Raw genomic sequence first — 17783 nt, 5'->3', positions numbered from 1 at the left:
ATTTGTAAACTGTGTGTAGTATTTGTAATGGATGCTGTTATAGTGCTGGTCAAAGTTAATTAGAAATTTGCAACTCATACCATGAGTTTAAGAGCGGAAGCAAATCATATTAACTCCACATGGTTGAAATTTCTTGTGAATTCATTTATAGTTGGTAGATTTAAAGACGTTGCCTCATTAGACCTAGTTCAAATGGAATTTTTCCTGTGGAAGGCCCAAAACAAAAATCCACAAATTTAGGGTGTTTTTACCTATGAACGCTTTCTCTAGGAAAACGTACATACACAAACCTACCAAATTTTGCATTCAGATTTAGTGAGCTTAGGACCCCCTGAACCCTGCATAAGGTTCCCTGAGTCTTGAGAACCTCCCACCTCTAAGTTTTAAGTTAAATCACAGAGTATTCGTTCAGTAGAAGTATCTTAGAGATCTCTGAGTCTCACTATGTTATTTTACAGTGGAGGAAAAAGGCCCTTGAAGTTGTTATGGAATTACCCAGTATTAATTAAATAGGTGTACCAAAAGCTTATGTGATTTGACTATAAGTGCAGTGAGTGCAAGAGCACTCTCTTTCATTACCTTACTTCCAGGGTTTGGTAACAGTTTTTGGCATGTACTACCAAAGAGGGCCTTTTAATAAATGTTTGGTGAATAAATGAATGTTTATCCATGTAAGCGAGTACGAGGACTAGAAACCAGATTTTTAGACTTCTCTGAAAAACCAGGGAAGAGATATTGCAATCTTACAGTTGATACATCTTGTGTCCTTAATTTCGCTGCATGTGATATTTGGGTTTGTGAGTGTGGAGTCTTTGTTGTTATTGTTTTAATTTTTAATGATTTTGTTGAACTAAGTCATTTCTTCATTCCCTTGTACTTAGCAGTCTGCAATATCACACACTACAATCTGGAGAAGATTTGGGAAAGAAATACAAGAAATTGTTGGAACACTGTTCCTCCAACTCCTACCCTTACCAGTCACATGTTGTAACTTATTTATCTGCTTTTCCCAAGAGATCGGAATCACTGTTAGGTCAGAGATAGTGTGTATACACAGCACAATTTATGGTTCATAATAGTTGCTCAATAAAAGAATGAATTCTAGTTAATAGACTTAAAAGTTGACATCTTTTCTACTTCAGCCATCCTACCCTAGAGTTCTCATAGCATGTGACGACAGTTTGTCTCCATTCTATGTAGGAATGCAATATAATGTTTCCACGTTATAATGTTTCCACGTTACTCACACCTAAAAAATGTGGTAGCTCAGTCAATGGCAATAATGATTTGATGGGGACTTTTTCAGAGAGCCAGTTTTGACCTAATATGTATGTTGGTCCCTTTTAGAGATGATGGCAAATGATTTTCAAGGATTGTTGAACCCATGCAAATCTAGATTCATTTTAATACTGCTTGCTTTTCAGCTATAGGCTATACTCTTAATACTATTACTATAAATTAATATTTTAAGTATATTTTTAATATACATATACATTAAATTAATTCTGGATTGAGAGTCCTGTTGAAAATACAGTTCATAATGAAAGGTTGAAGGCTTATCTGTCTTAAATTATAATCTGAGAGTGTGTCCTTATTTAGAAACAAAAGCTATTAGGAATATGTTGTTCTTAAATTTCTTGGAGGAGTTATTTTGAATGTAGATACATATAAATATTTCCACAGTGATAGTATGTGAATGAATTCAGTATTTCTTTGATGCAAGTTGGTACATGATTCAGGCTTCTGAACTACTTAGAATCTAGACTAAGTAGGTGAGGCCAAGAGGGTGGGCAGTGAACCACCAAAAGGTACTGTAAGTTCTTGTTAAATATTGTTGAATGATTGAATGAGACAGAGGGAGAAAGGAAGATTGAAATTGTGTGTCTGTGGTGGGTGTGTATGTGCCTGGTGGTAAAATGGAAAAAATATTAATAAAAATGTTAGGAGATTTACTGTCTTGATTAGATGGAATAAGATATAGGAGGATATTGTGATCATAAAGTGACTTATTAAACTTATTAAAATGAGAGTCTAGAAGTGTTGCTTCCCAAATGAGGACAAGGTCTAAGAGTGGCAATTTGAGTTTAGGTTGCCTGAGTGGAATATGCAGTATGAAAGATGAAAGGCATTAGAGTTGAAGATGTTACTGAAATCTGAGACTAAGGTATAGATTGGGTTATACTAAGTCTAAAATGTCTTATCTGCCCTGACACTTTTTTGGCATGTTGTCCAACGACAGATTCCCAAACCTGATCCAGATTACCAATTTTAGGCATTTCTGCAAGTATACTGAGGGAAAATAAAATCACATACCTTTACATGTCATTATTACTATCCCCTGTCATTCTGCATCAACATAGGTAGGCAGGCTCATGGAACAGATTTTAAGTGTTTTACAATTTATATTTTAAAATACAGCAACCTACTATATACCATGACGTTAGTGGACTGTATTTTTAATGATCTAGGAAAACTTTCAGCCTAGACAGCTAATATATCAGCTTGGAAGGAATTGCTAACTGAACATCTATAAACATTTCCTGAAAATGTGCCCAACAACATGCAAGAGGTTAGAAACACCCAGTTTAATGGTGAGAGTTAGGGATGAAGCAGAAGCCCTAGATGTGCCAAAGCCCTCAATAAATATTTGAAATTGATTGGAAAGAAGGTAGATGACAGTGTTGAGGTGGGGAGGAGGGCAGTGAGGAAGGTTACACACAGGAAACGGGGGTAGGATAGGGGCAGAGTTGCACAAGAATGGAAAGCAGTTCTTTACAACAGTTCCTCAAAATAGACTAAGGATCGCCTGCATCAGAATCACCTGATTTCCTTGTGAAATTCGGATTTCTGGGCTTCTCATTCCAACTCAGTGAGAATCACAACAGGCAGCTAAGAGCAATCTGCATTTTTAACAGGATCCTCAAGTGATTCCTACTGAAATTAAAGTTTGAGAACTGGTTGTTTAGAAGTACCAATAGAGAGCTTAGAAAATGCTGACCCTGCCTCCTAACAATAGAATGTTGATAAGTAGAATGTTGGAAGATAATCAGTTTTATAAAACTCAAGATAATTGTGGAGAAGCAGAGAGGCCACTATAAGGAGGGTTAATAATGTTACAGAACTGGGGATGTGGAGGCTGTTCTAATAGTAGCTTTGCTTCTGGCAAATATTTTTTATAGACAGCTAACTGTTAAACTAACAAAGGAGATTTTAAATTAACAGAATTCATCAAACATTTAACATAAGTTTTTCAGTTTGTTTCTTTAAAAAATGTATTATGTAGATGCTTTGGAAGGTTTTGTCCATTTTGAAGGATGAGATGTTATTGAGAAAATTTCTTGCTGAATAAAGTAATAGACACTGTGCTAGATGTCAAGAATACAAGTGGTGAACAAGATAGATAAGCTCCCTGATCTTAGCATACGGTCTTCGGAGTGGGGAGAGAGAATATAGACGAGTTAATTTTAATACCATGTGAAAAATGTTATGCTAAGCCAAGTATAGCATAGTCTGAGTACTGGTAGGAGCATGGAAAGATTACCTGAGTGATTACTATATAAACTGAGGTCTGAAGGATGACCTAGCCAGATAAAGGGTGAAAAATATTCTCATCAGAAGCAACTGTAACAACCCGAAGGAAGTGTGAGACCGTAGAACTGGAAATTCATGTTGGAATGGAGAATGTGAGGGCAGGTGTGTGAGAAAGGCTAGAGAGAGAAGTAGATAGTAGATCCTGCAAAACCTTAAAACCATATCGAAGAGTTTAGTGTTTACCTAAAAGGCAATGGAGAGCCACTAAATGCTATAAAAATGGGTGTGTCTCAGTTGGGTTCGCATTTTAGAAAACTGTCTCTGGCTACAGTTTAAAGAATTAATTGCGGGGCTGACAGTAATAGAGGCATGGGCATGGGAAACAAGTTCAGTCATCAATGGCAGAAGAGGAGTGAGACTTAGGACATTCTCAAGGATACTTTTTTTGTTTGTTTTTTGAGACGGAGTCTTGCTCTGACGCCCAGGCTGGAGTGCAGTGGCCGGATCTCAGTTCACTGCAAGCTCCGCCTTCCGGGTTTACGCCATTCGTCTGCCTAAGCCTCCCCAGTAGCTGGGACTACAGGCGCCCGCCTCCTCGCCCAGCTAGTTTTTTGTATTCTTTTTTTTTTTAGTAGAGCCGGGGTTTCACCGTGTTAGCCAGGATGGTCTCGATCTCTTGACCTCCCGAAGTGCTGGGATTACAGGCTTGAGCCACCGCACCCGGCCAGGGATACATATTTTAAAACAAATTTGCTGAACGTTTTGTGTTCTTCACGTGTTGGTTTTACACTAACTTCAGTTCAAAAGTATTACCATGCTAAATTTTAAGTTCTAAACTTATGTTTTTAATGTCATAATTATAATAACCTCTATTAAAATATACAAAATGGAGACATTATTTTTCACAGCTTTATGAAAGCTATTACTACAGATATTACTTTGTATTCTTTTAAAAGAACTCAAAATGTACAAAAACGTGTTTGGAGCTTTTGCCAAAAGCATATTTTGTTTTAGCTTAATTGTTTGAAAAATATTTTTTAAAACTGTTCAATAATCCAGCATTATCCTAAAAGCTTGAATAAAAGGTTAACTCAGGTTTATGCCATTTTATTGTACACTTGTTAAGCTTGGCCTTGTGAAGTGTTAAACTTTGAATTGAATGTCAGCAACATAAAAATGCAAATTAGGAATTTTACGTTGTTAATTATAAATGGGTTCATTGTCTCTGAAATATATTCTGGAAAATATAGGAGTAAATTCAGTAGCAGATACTTTAAAAGTTGCCAAGCTAGGCACAGACTTACAAAACTGATACACTTAAAAAATTTGAGGGTTGGCCAGGTGCAGTGGCTCATGCCCGTAATCCCAGCGTTTTGGGAGGCTGAGGCCGGCAGATTGAGTTCAGGAGTTTGAGAGCAGCCTGAGCAACACGGTGAAACCCCATCTCTACTAAAATACAAAAGAAATTAGAAAGATATGGCAGTGTGTGCCTGTAGTCCCAGCTTCTCAGGAGGCTGAGGAAGGAGAATTGCTTGAACCCGGGAGGTGGAGGTTGTAGTGAACCGAGATCGTACCATTGCACTTCAGCCTGGGTGACAGAACGAAACTCCATCTCAAAAAAAAAAAAAAAAGGAAAAGAAATTTAAAAGTTATATAAAGAAAGCATATTTAAAATTTTGGTGAACTATGTTACTTAGAGAATGAGTATTTTATTGAAAACAGTCAACAAGCTCATAAAATCCCGAGTATTATCTCACAAATCATAAATTCCTCTCACATAGCCCATATCATTTTGTTTTGCATTTAGCTGTGAAACCGTGTTGGAATGATAGTTCTCTTCAGAATTGGAATTGAACCTATTTTTATCGTTTTTAGTTAGGCTCCTTCTGTTAGTAGCAGCTTAGGCATAGGAAGGCCTTAGTGCTTTTCAGATTTTACACCTGTTTTACCTATAGGACAGTAGGGTTGTCTTCTAGAAGAACTTTTGTTTGTTTAGTAAAGAACCCCAGCAGACAATAGGGAGTGATTTGAGTGACTGTAATGTCCTTAGCTACAGTTGTCTCCATTTGCATTTAAGATTATTATTGGTATTTTTTTTTCTCATATTGTTAATTGGTTTTTGGTTATTTTGTATAATCTTTGTTCCTTATTTTTGCCTGATTGTTTCTCGTTATGGTTTGGTGGTTTTCTGTAGTGGTGCCATTTGAGTCTTTTCTGTTTGTCATTTATGTGTTTGCTTTACCTGTGAGTTTTATATGTTCATGTGTTTTGATGGTAAAATGTCCTTTTGCTTCCAGGTTTAGCATTCCGTTGAGCATTTATTGTAGTGCCTGTCTGTGGTGAGGAATTACCTCAGCTTTTGCTTGTCTAGGAAAGACTTTATTTCTCCTCCTGGTAATTTCGTTGGATATAGTATCCTTGGCTGGCAGTTTTTTTTCTTTCTGCACTTCAAATATATCATCCCATTCTCTCCTGCCTCTATCTCCTGAGAAATCCACTGGTAGTGGTTCCTTTGTGGGGGTTCCTTTGTAGGTGATTAGACACTTTCTTACTGTTTTTAGAATTCTCTATTGTTGACTTTGGACATTTTGACTATAATGTGCCATGGAGAAGATCTGTTTGTATTGTATCAGTTTGGTGATCTGAGAACCTCCTGTATCTGGACGCCTAAATCTCTTGCTAGACTTGGACAGTTTTCATTTATTGTTTTATTAAATAGGTTTTCTAACACTTTCGTTCTCTCTTCACCCTCTGAGACCCCAATAATATGAATATTTGGTCACTTTATGTTGTCTCATGTCATGAATAGTTTCCTCATTCTTTTTTGGTCACTTTATGTTGTCTCATGTCATGAATACTTTCCTCATTCTTTTTTATTCTTTATTTTTTTCTGATTGGGTTCTTTCAAAAGACCTGTCTTCAAGTTCTGAGATTCTTTTTTTTTTTTTTTCTTTTTTTCTTTTTGAGACTGAGTCTCACTCTATCACTCAGGCTGAAGTGCAGTGGGGCACGATCTTGGCTCACTGAAACCTCCGCCTCCCGAGTTCAAGCGATTCTCCTGCCTCAACCGCCTGTGCATCTGGGATTACAGGCACGTGCCACCACACTCAGCTAATTTTTGTATTTTTAGTAGAGATGGGGTTTCACCATGTTGGCCAGGTTGGTCTCGAACTCCTGACCTCTGGTGATCCACCTGCCTTAGCCTCTCAAGGTGCTGGTATTACAGGCATGAGCCACCACACCCAGCCAAGTTCTGAGATTCTTTATTCTGCATGAACTAGTCTATTATTGAAGTTTTTGAATGTATTTTGTATTTCAAGCAATGAATTCTTCAATTCCAAAATTTCTGTTTCCTTTTTTATGATCTTTGTCTCTTTGGCAAATTTCTCATTCATATCCTGAATTGTTTTTCTGATTTCCCTCTATTGTTTTTCAGAATTCTCTTGTATCTTCATCTTGGGAATCAGTAGTTTGAATTCTTTTTCCAAGATTTCCTGAATTTCTTTTTGGTTGGGATCTGTTGCTGGAGAATCATTGTGATCCTTTGGCGGTATTATATTTCCTTGCTTGTTCATGTTTTTTGTATCTTTACATTGATACCTGGTTTAACCGTTTCTCCATTAGTTTGAATTTGCTGTTGTAGGGGAGGACTTTTTCCTGAAGTTGTATCTATGGTGTTGGGTGAGTAGGCTACTTTGACTTTGATTCTTGTGCATGCAGTAGTGTACTCTGTGTAATTTCTTTGGCTATATACAGCATCAGTGGTATCTGTGATTTTCCTCAGTGGATTAAGTATACAGTTATTAGTGGAAGCTGTGGTGAAGTTTTGCTTTAGATTTCAGGCCCCAGATAGTCTTCAGGCCCCAGTTGTAGCAGTGGTGGGCTGAGCATGCCTGTCCTTTGGCCCCAGCATGGTATATGCTGGCACCAGTGTTAATGGGTCCAGGCGAGTGGATTTTTGGGCCTCCAGATGGCTTACTTGGATGCCAGTAGTGGCAGCAGTGGGCCAGGCAGGTGGGCAGGTTCTTGGGCCTCTAGACAGCCAGCATAGCGTGGGCAATGGCAGTGGCAGTAGCAGATGACCGTTTGGGTCCTGAGTAGTGTGCACAGGTGTTGGCAGTGGCTATGATGGGCTGGGCGGACTACTCTCCAGGCCCTCAGGGAGTGCATGCAAGTAGGTGCCAACTGAGGTGGTAGCAGCTGGGGGGGTAGGTCCAACCTCAGGTCCTCTGGAGGAGTGTTCAGGTGCCCATGGTAGTGGACTGGGCTGGGCAGTGCTGTGGTCCCCAGACTATGTGTTCTGGCACAGCTGTAGGGGGTGGGGAAGCTAGGTTGGGTAGGCTTGTCCTCAGGCCCCCCATGGTGTATACAGGTGTGCTAGCTGTGGTGGGGAGGGGTGGAGTGCAGAATGTGTGGGTGGGAGGTGGCAACAGCTCTGATTCTGCACTTCCACTAGAGAGGGTGGTGCTGCCTTTAGTGACTGGCGGCAGCCTAGGCTGGTGGATAGGGAACATCTATGCCCCTCAGATCTCGGCCCCTGCAGTGCTTGTGCCTCAGTCCTGGATGCAGTAGTCTGCTGTCACTTGCACCTAAGTCCTAGGGCCAGCAGTCCGTGCTTCTCTTGTTTTTCAGGACAGTATGAGGTCTGTTGGGAGCAGAGTTCTGAAATGGTACCTTGCTATATCTGCTTCGATCTCAGAGAGCATGTGGGACCCAGAGTGAGCCTCCTTTCTGGGGCAGTGTCATCACACAGTCTCCTGGCAGCTGCCTATGTTTGTTTCAGGGCCCATAAGGGTCCAGGGGCTCTCTTGTAGCTAGGATTGCAAGAGTTCACAGTGGGAATGTAGACTTCTGAGGATCTGTCATTTACCTCTTTCCCATATAGGGAAGTCTCCTTTTGCCTCCCAGCTGATCCTGCCAGAGCAGGTTGCCTTGCTTCCTTCTCCTTCCTTGCTTTAGATATTTCCTGTCACTTTTCTGTTGAATTCCAGTGGTCTGTCTTGGATAATGTATTCAAAGTGTGATTATCTACTCTTTTGGTTCTTTTTAATGGAGGAGGGGAGTGCGAAATGCCTCTAATCAGCCATCTTGAAGCCTCTCTCTTACGTTGTCTCTTCTAAGAGGCCATAGGTGACAAGATGAAAGGTGTCTCTATAACTGCTTGAAAAGTTAGGTAATCAGAATTATCTATCATGTGTACTATTTAATAACACATTACTTAGTCCCGTGCTCCCAGATAGTACTACTATTATATCTCTTTTCCAGAAATTTATACGATATCCTATGACAGGAGAATGATTCAGATGAGTATTGTTCTTTCTGATAAAGTTCCAAGGATACATCTAACATAACCATTCTGGACCTATACAGTCAGCTGTCTTTATCCCAGGTTCTGTATCCCAGGGTCCACATCCACAGATTCAACCAACTGCATTGAAAATATTTGGGGAAATAAATGAAATAAAATAAAAAATAACAATACAATTAAAAATAACACAGATTTAAAAGCAATACAGTATAACAGCTATTTACATGACATTTACATTGTATTTGGTATTGTAAGTAATCTAGAGATTATTTAAAAGTATACAGAGAGGATGTGTATACAGTATAGGTAAATATTATGCATTTTGTATAAGGGACTTGAGCATCCATGTACTTTGGTATCCAAGGGATCCTGGAACCAATCTTCCAAAGGACAACTCTGTGCCATTTGTATGTTGTTTGTGTTCAGATGTTAGGGGTTTTTTTTGTTTTGTTTTGTTTTTTACATTTCTTGTATTTTGAGGGGTGTTTTGGTACTTTTTTCCTTAAGGAAAGCTGTTATCTTCACTAAAACATAAGCTACTGAAAAGCTGTCAAGACTTAAGCAAGGCAACATTCAAGAAAGCCATTCCAAAAATAGTTGACCTAATGACCAAACTTGCAAAGTTTACAAATTATTTCAGTGATTTGACAGCATTTTATTTTGTAAGTGATATATTTGTCTTTCAGAAAGGGAAGATTCTAGTAATATAAATATGAATAAAAGGAATACTAATATTTAAAACTAGAAACCATTGATTTTAGATATTAAAAACTAACTGAGAAAGTTAAAGGTCACTTATTCAGTGAAATGAACAGACTTGGAGACTTGGTTTAAAAATAGGAAGTAAGTAAAAATTGAGTGTAAGAAATGTTTTCTTTTTGACTCTAAGTGTTCTTCAAAACAATGTTTAGTGGAAAAGGGTGTTGTCCTGTGACAAGAGGTTTTAAGTGATATTAGGAAATGAGTGAATAGGATAAAGGCAGTTCATTTGTTTTGTACCAATAGGAAATTACAGCTTTAGAACATATTCCTATTAGTGTGCTTAAACCTAAGCAGGTTCTGAAATAGTGTTTTTTTTAAAGCTATTTCTTTAAGTAAATCTTTTAGAAAACATACTAGCTAAAATAAATTCTAAGTATCCAATAAATTGCCTATGGCTATTTACATTTATAATACATTACAGTTAATATTGCTTCTGGAAGCTTAGTCCTAACCATATTGCTAGTTACTATCAAAATGACATACTTCTGTGTCCCAGTTTTCTCATCTGTAAGTACTTCAAGTGTTTGTCAAGATGAAATGACGTAATATATAGACAGTTCTTGCTTTGTATATTTCCAATATACATTAATTTCAGTTAGGATAGTTTAGTTTAATAACACCAGTGCCTCAACAACCCAGCTTATTACTCCCTCACTTTGTTCAGGACTCTCTTCACAATTTATCTCCTCAGAGAGACCTTCCCAGAATCCTGCATCTAAAGTGGCAACCTTTGTCTGTCACTCTCTATCCCTCTTATCCTGCCTTTAAAAACAAAAACAAAAACTTATTTACTTGTTTATTAATTACAGGACTTGTTACCACCTATGTTTGTTTACTATCAATCTCCTCCCTCCCTATGTCCCCACCCCCCAGAACATGAGTCTATGTGGGCAGGGACTTTATCTGTTTTTCCTTCACTGCCATGTCTGTAGTGTCTAGAGCAGTGGCTGTCGTGAAGTTGATGGTCATTAGATGTTGATTCAATACATAAGTAAATAAATAAGCCGTGCCTGTTGGGTCACACCTGTAATTCCAGCACTTTGGGAGGCTGAAATGGGTGGATCACTTGAGTTCATGAGTTTGAGACCACCTGGGGCAACATGGCGAAACTCTTTGTATTTTTAGTCTCTACTAAAAGTACAAAAATTAGCCGGGTGTGGTGGTGCATGTCTGTAATCCCCAGCTACTTGGGAGGCTGAGGTGGGAGGATGGCTTGAGCCCGGGGGCGGAGGTTACAGTGGGCCCAGATCGCACCACTGCACTCCAGCCTGGGCGATAGAGCCAGACCTTATCTCAAAAAAGTAAAATAAAATAAGTAAATAAATAATTTATGTTCCATAGCTCAGGCAGTGCTTTCTTCTTTCCTATTTGTTTTTTATGTACTTAGTCTATTCTGAATTCCTCTGATACTTAGTGTCTTTACTTTGGCACCATGTTCAACTTTTATGTTAATGTATATCTTGTCTCCAATGAGATGGCAAGGAGTGTACCTTACCTCTTTCTCTGCCCAAAAAGTCTAATGTAAGAATAAGCAAATATGCATTAAATTATATTTCATAATAAACCTGTTATTATTGCAGCTTCTTAATCTTCATGGCATTGAATCATAAATCCTTTAGTTCATTCAACAAATTCATTATTTATCTATTCAAATATTTATTTGATCCTCCTATATCTCAGGTGCTATTTCAGGTGCTGGGTGTATAGCAGTAAACAAAATAAACAACAACCCTGCTCTCATGATGGCTATAGTATAGTGAGGGGTCACAAAAATAAACAGATATACACATAATATATCACTTAGTGGTCACTGCTATTAGAAAAATAGAACAAGGTAAGGGGAATAGGGAGTTCTTTTGTGGGGGTTGGAGGGGATTGCTATGTTGTAGATTATCTTCAAAGGAGCAAGCCCTGTAAATCTCTGATCCAAACCTCATATCCAAACCAGATGATAAAAAGACTTTTAGTTGGAAATCTAATGTTTTGAGAGACCCATTTGAGACCCAAGGCCAATATTTTTATTTTCCTATATAAGAGACTTACTAGTTTATCTCTCTTTTTTGTTTTTTGTTTTTGTTTTTTTGAGGCAGAGTCTGGCTCTGCTGTCCAGTCTATAGGACAGTCACAGGAACTGGCTCATGGCAACCTCCGTCGCCTGGGCTCAAGCCATCCTTCTACCTCGGCCTCCCAAGTAGCTGGGACTGCAGGCGCATGCCACCATGCCCAGCTGAATTTTTGTATTTTTTTAGAGTTGGAGTTTTGCCATGTTGCCTAGGCTAGTCTCAAATTCCTGAGCTCAAGCAATCCTCTTGTCTCGACCTCCCAAAGTGCTAGGATTACAGGTGTGAACCACCATGCCTGACCAGTTTATCTCTTTGAAAGAAAGAGTTTGATTTGGATTTTATGTACAGTAGGTAACCAATCATGTGTCTTGGGGTCTAGAATTCCTCAGATGCCTCACTTATTGAATATAGAGTGATGTTCTTCAGAATTCCCAAGCTTGTAGTCTTGAGGATTTTCACAAGTGTTCCAATGACTGTTTCAAAGACCAGTTTATCTTTCAAATTCTCTTTAGAGAAATCTTTCAATTTCTCTTTCAAAATATCTTTCAAATTCTCTTAGTTTGAAAACATTCCTTTTGCTACTGAAGGTACTTACTTTTAATGATCTTCCAGCTAGGCTTTTCTTGCGTTTTTTGGTTTGTACTCTGTACATTCCTCACTTTTTGTATCAAACTCATCACCTCCCCTTTAAAGCATATCTTTTTTCCCACATTTTTTGGTCTCTCACTGAGAAACTCTATTTCTACTAAAGATATTGTTTTATACATTTTAAAACAGATCTCTCGGACTTGTAACTTCTATCTAGTTGCTCTGTTTAAAGTCACTGGATATCAGAAGTTAATTATATGGTTAGTTTCACATCTAGGCATGCTCTAACATGATTAAGATGGGGTTGTAAGCATAATACTAAGGGTGGAAATACTTATAATTTCATGACTTTGTCACTCAGAAAATAAAAATCACTAATCCTAAGTGATATGAAAATACATTCTTAGATATAATGGTCAGTTTTAAATATAAGAAAATAATCTTTCATCATTCCAACTTCTAGTCTCCAGAAGAGTTCTATTTAAAAATTGGGATGAAGGAGAAAGACATTAATACTTGAAGTACCAGATGTTGTAGTGTACTTTTTGTATGTTGTCTATGAGGTAAGAATAATTATCCCTTAACATTATCATTTTACAGTCAGGAAACTCAGCAATTCAGATTACTTGCCTGGGGTGATGCAGCCATTAAGTGACTGGAGCCAGGATTCAAACTCAGGTACATCTGAGCTGACTTCAGAGCCCACATTGCATCCGTTATATCAAACTGCCTGCCTTATCAGATGAGGGCTAGTTATTATTTTTTGAAATAATGGATGCATTTGAAATCAGAGCTAGTTCTCAGACATTTTCACTGATGTCCAAAGTGCTAAACAATTTTGTTTGCCGTCTGAAATTCCACCCTGTATCTCTGAGTCCAAAAATCATACTAAAATGCAATGAAAGAATCACAGAGATTACCTTGAACCTACAGTAATATGAATACTTTACACACTGAAGTTGATAAATGTTTTGCTTTCAACTACTATTAGTAACAAATCACTTTACACACATCTCACTGCCAGTGTGATGAAATCCCAGTGTTGAGAACTACAGGATAAAGGAGCCATTCCCAGACACAATCCCCTCCATTTAATTTATTTCCAATAATAAATTAGTCAGTAACTGGACAGGTATTTGTTTAGCTAGAAAAAGGAAACCAAGCTGCAAAATTGGAGATTTAAGATTGAATGGATGAAACTAAAATGGCTAAAATTAAACAAAGATACTTATGACGAGGTAGATTTTTAGATTTCATAGACAGCCTGCAAATGTTATTAACAGACAGTAGGAGGTCAGTATATAGGTGTTTGTTTTTGCGTTCTTAGGTGTTAGAATCTGGAGAGAATTTTAAAAACTATTTTTAATTTAATTGAACCAAATTGGCTTTTTTATACTTCAGTTTTTAAAATGTTTTAGTGAAAATATGTAAGAATAGTTTTAAGCAATGTAAAACTCGACCTTTCAGAATGGAAATTATATTCGATGTATTTAATTTGAAATCATGTATTCTAATAAATGTTCATGGTTAACTAAAGAAGTTTAGTGATAGAGATTCAGCATACTCTGGACCTGGGTACCTGGTCGTAATAGAGTCCCAGAGAGTCCTCCAAAGATGATGCAAAGTAGAGAAAAGCATGACTCTATGGCCTAGCACCTGGAAGATTCTATTCATCTTTAGGAACTGTTTTGTTTCTATTCTTTATAGCTATCTATTTTCATTTACAGCATATACCTTTTCTCAGAAGTACAGGGATGATGAACCAAGTCATTCTTACTGTATTTCTACGATATGTAAGTTAGTTAGTTCTACATTGAAAATAGTGAAAAACTTCAGGAAGAAAGGGTAATTGAGCATGGCTTATACATTGGTCAAGAAAAACATCAAGTACATTTAAGGAGTACATTTAGGAGAACATTAGAATCCAGATGGAAACTTCTTCAGCAAACATTCCAAAATAGGGTGTTTTCAAGTTACATTATACAACCATATCACTTAACTTGTCCTATACTATTTTTACTTCAGTAGCAGAGCAGATATGATTGTTTAAGATCAAATCTTCTTGGCTAGTGATTTAATAATCCCTTTGCATTTCGGTTCATGATTATGGGGATTAACTTCTGAAAGGGCTTCTTATTTCAATAGTATATATTATCTTAGCTATACCACTTTATTATTATATTTGACATATCTCTATACCCTGAATTTTCATTAAAAGTTTATATTTTAATTACTCTTAATTATTCCTAAATTTCATCCCTTCTGTCCATTCTTTTGGTCACCTGTCTATCCTAAACTTTAGCTGTTTGAATACTGAGATATAGTGGTATCTTATGATTGATCTTGCCTCAGTTTCTAACTCTTCCAAGCTGTTCTTACATGTCTACCAAATTAATATTCTTTAAGCAATCCTTTAACCAAATCAAGTAAACCCGTTACTCAAAATTTTCTGATTCATTTACCCCTATCTCGCAACATAGACATTTAGCAACGTTGGCCATGGGAGCCTAGTTGCTGGCCTCCATGCTATCCCAATAATATAATAACGACTGCCCAGTGCTACCCACCCTGTCCTCCAAAAGTTTTTCTACTAGGTTGAAGATGAACCCTTCCTAACCCTATTCCATCCCTCCAGCATTCCATATCGTCCATGTTGGTCATTGATGCAGCTTAGAATCCATCTCTTCCATTAAGACTTTTCTTCTGTTGAATGCACACTGATCATTCCCTCTTCTGAATTCTTAACTACATTATAAATTGTTATATACTTTCCTTTTTGATTGCATATTGCCTTCACCTACTGATTAAGATGTGTATGTTTTGTCCTAGGTTTAAAAAAAAAAAAGTGTAACTCTGTTTTTGGAGAAATATCCTGGACCCCTGCTATAGGCTCTATTCTTTACCACTTCATCAAGAAAAGGTGTAATGGATTAGAAAAAAATATATAACACTAGTTATATATATTTATGATCTAAAATCTGCTATCTCAAACTATGATCAGTCTAAAAATTTAGCTTACTAGCTGTGTTTACTTTTAACTTGTCATAGCCCTGAAATTCCCATGAAAATTTAATAAAGGTAAATAGAAAAGTGGTTTTATTTTAGATTGAATGCCTTCATTTCAGTTTGATTTCTCTGAAGTTCTAGTCGTGTGGATAGGCCAGATTTAAGTCTACATTATTAATAATTGTTGCATCACTTGAAGCCAGTGGACCGTAGCCTCAGCTTTACTTCCTGGTGATTTTACAGTTTTACTTGGCCTTTTTGCCTAATTATTATTTAAGCCCTGAGATTTAATTTACAAAGTTCTGGAAAAAAAAAACTTAGAATATACTTAACTAGGATTGTGCCTTTTAAAGAACGTTTTGCTTCTTGACTTTTTATACTTTTTAAGCTCTTAAGACTCAGTGTTGAATATTATTTTTATTATAATAAGGTTCTGTTACAGGCTAATTTGCAGTTAGGTTAACTATTTTCATTGTGCAATGTAAATCTAAATACAGTTTTGTTTACCTCACCCTGATTGAAGTCAGAGAAGCCCTCTTGAAATGGAAGAGAAATTAACATGGCAAGTGAGTGATTTGTTTATACTATGCATTAGACAGGCTCATTGTGGTTATATTAGACACCAGTCAGTTTTTACATATTAGACATGGCAATTGAATGATCTTAATTTTGCTCGTTAAAATAATTTTTCTGATGTATCAGTAAGATTAAAATTTTTACATTGAATTTTAATATCTGCCTGCTGCTTAATTCCAGAATGATAAAAGTGTATTGTATGTGATGTACACAATACCACTTAATACAAATCTTGCTGTATTTGCTGCTGATTATACATCATTATAGAATGCCATGACAGCATAAGGGAATACTGCATAGCAGAGAGAAAAATAATCTATGATTTGATTAAAAGGATACAATTATTCTGAACTGTCACATCATGTGGGATTTTTTACAAAGTTTTTTTTATTTTATTTAACTCTTGCTAAGGATTTGAAGCATTCATTACCATCTGGACTTGGTCTCTCAGAAACTCAAATTACATCTCATGGCTTTGACAATACCAAAGAGGGGGTTATTGAAGCAGGAGCATTTCAAGGTAAGAGCCCATATATTTGTAAAGATGGCTGGGGTGGAGGATGGGAGAAGTTCACCAAATGCTACCTTTATTAATAAAGCACAAGAATGAAGGCCTTTCATTCTGTGATAAAACATTGATTATAAATGTCATCCTTTTGCTCTTCAATTTAAGTATTATAGGAATTATTTCAGTAGTCTCCTTTATATAAACAGATCAATGTGCATGATATCACTGGTTATTATTTAAGAATTGGTTGTAAAATACTGAAATAAAAACAAAAATTATATCAGAAATGTAGACGTAGATTATTTTAACGTGTAACTATGAAATTTATAAATCAGTGTTGATTTTCGTAAATACAGATTTCTTATTTCAAAGCAAATAGAAAAATGAACTTTTTACTTATATAGAAGGTCTCCAAGACCACACTCACTAAAAGTTTGTATTTTAATTACTCTTAATTATTCCCAAATTTCACCCCTTCTCTCCATTCTTTTGACCACCTCTCTATCCTAAAGTGTAGCTATTGAATACCTGAGATATAGTGGTATCTTATGATTGATCTTGCCTCAGTTGCTGACTCTTCCAAGCTGTTCTTACATGTCTGCCAAATTATTATTCTTTAAACATTCCTTTAACCAAATCAGTAATTTGCTAGGAGAACTCACAGGACTTACATAGTGACACTCATGGCTATGATTTGTTGTAATGAGAGTAGCAAGCACAATCAGTAAAGGCAAAAAGTGCATGAGCTAAGTCTGAGGAAAACCAGGCATAAGCTTCCAAGAATCTTCTCCCAGCTTAATCGCACAGGACTTGCTTAATTCCTGCAGCAGTGAGACTGACAACATATGTGAAATTTTGCTAACTAGGGAAGCTCACTTAGAAACTCCATGCTTGGGATTTTTACGGGGAGCTGATCACATAGGTTTCTCTGTCTGTTACATAACAAGATTCTAGACTTCCAGAAGGAAAGCAGGTAAGCAGCATAGGCCACATTGCAGGTAAACAGCTTAAGCACAGTGAGGCACTCGTAATCATTCTGGCAATGGAGGGAATCCTCCCAAAATTCAAGTTCCCGCATGCCAGCCTTTTTAAGGATAGGCAGTTAGACCTGCTATGTTAACTCTTTTCTGCATACATCTCATATCTATGTCTGTTTTTAATATTGCCTCCTTTCTTAATGCTTTTACTTGTGATAACTTTTTTAAACTTTTTTTTTTTTTTAACTCAAGCGAAAGTAAAGCCATGTAAACATTTAGATGTGGGAAATAGATGTTCTAGACAGGACTGTGAAGTGTAGCTATAGTTTATGTTCAGTTCAATTAAGCGCATATTAATTTTAATGCTGCATTAAATTTTACAAAATGAAGAAACAGTTATGTCCATGCCTTGTAAACCATAGCCCTCTTGCAGATATTAGTATTCTGTATTTTTTTTTTAAAAA

General features: G+C 36.9%; 1 protein-coding gene across 6 annotated transcripts in view; it reads left to right on the top strand.

Annotated features, from left to right (window-relative positions):
* The window catches only part of ARFIP1 (ADP-ribosylation factor interacting protein 1), a 145209-nt gene that overhangs the window by 75781 nt on the left and 51645 nt on the right, over positions 1-17783 (top strand). For all 6 annotated transcript variants that reach the window (XM_011973221.1, XM_011973218.1, XM_011973223.1 and 3 more), the window contains one exon: positions 16246-16354. In XM_011973221.1, the coding sequence (XP_011828611.1) occupies positions 16246-16354 (109 nt within the window). The remainder of the gene's footprint in view (positions 1-16245; positions 16355-17783) is intronic.

This window comes from Mandrillus leucophaeus, unplaced genomic scaffold (genome assembly GCF_000951045.1).
Source record: "Mandrillus leucophaeus isolate KB7577 unplaced genomic scaffold, Mleu.le_1.0 Scaffold136, whole genome shotgun sequence".
Taxonomy (NCBI): Eukaryota; Metazoa; Chordata; class Mammalia; order Primates; family Cercopithecidae; genus Mandrillus; species Mandrillus leucophaeus.
Note: the sequence above shows the minus strand (reverse complement) of the source record. Positions and strands in the feature narration are given on the sequence as shown.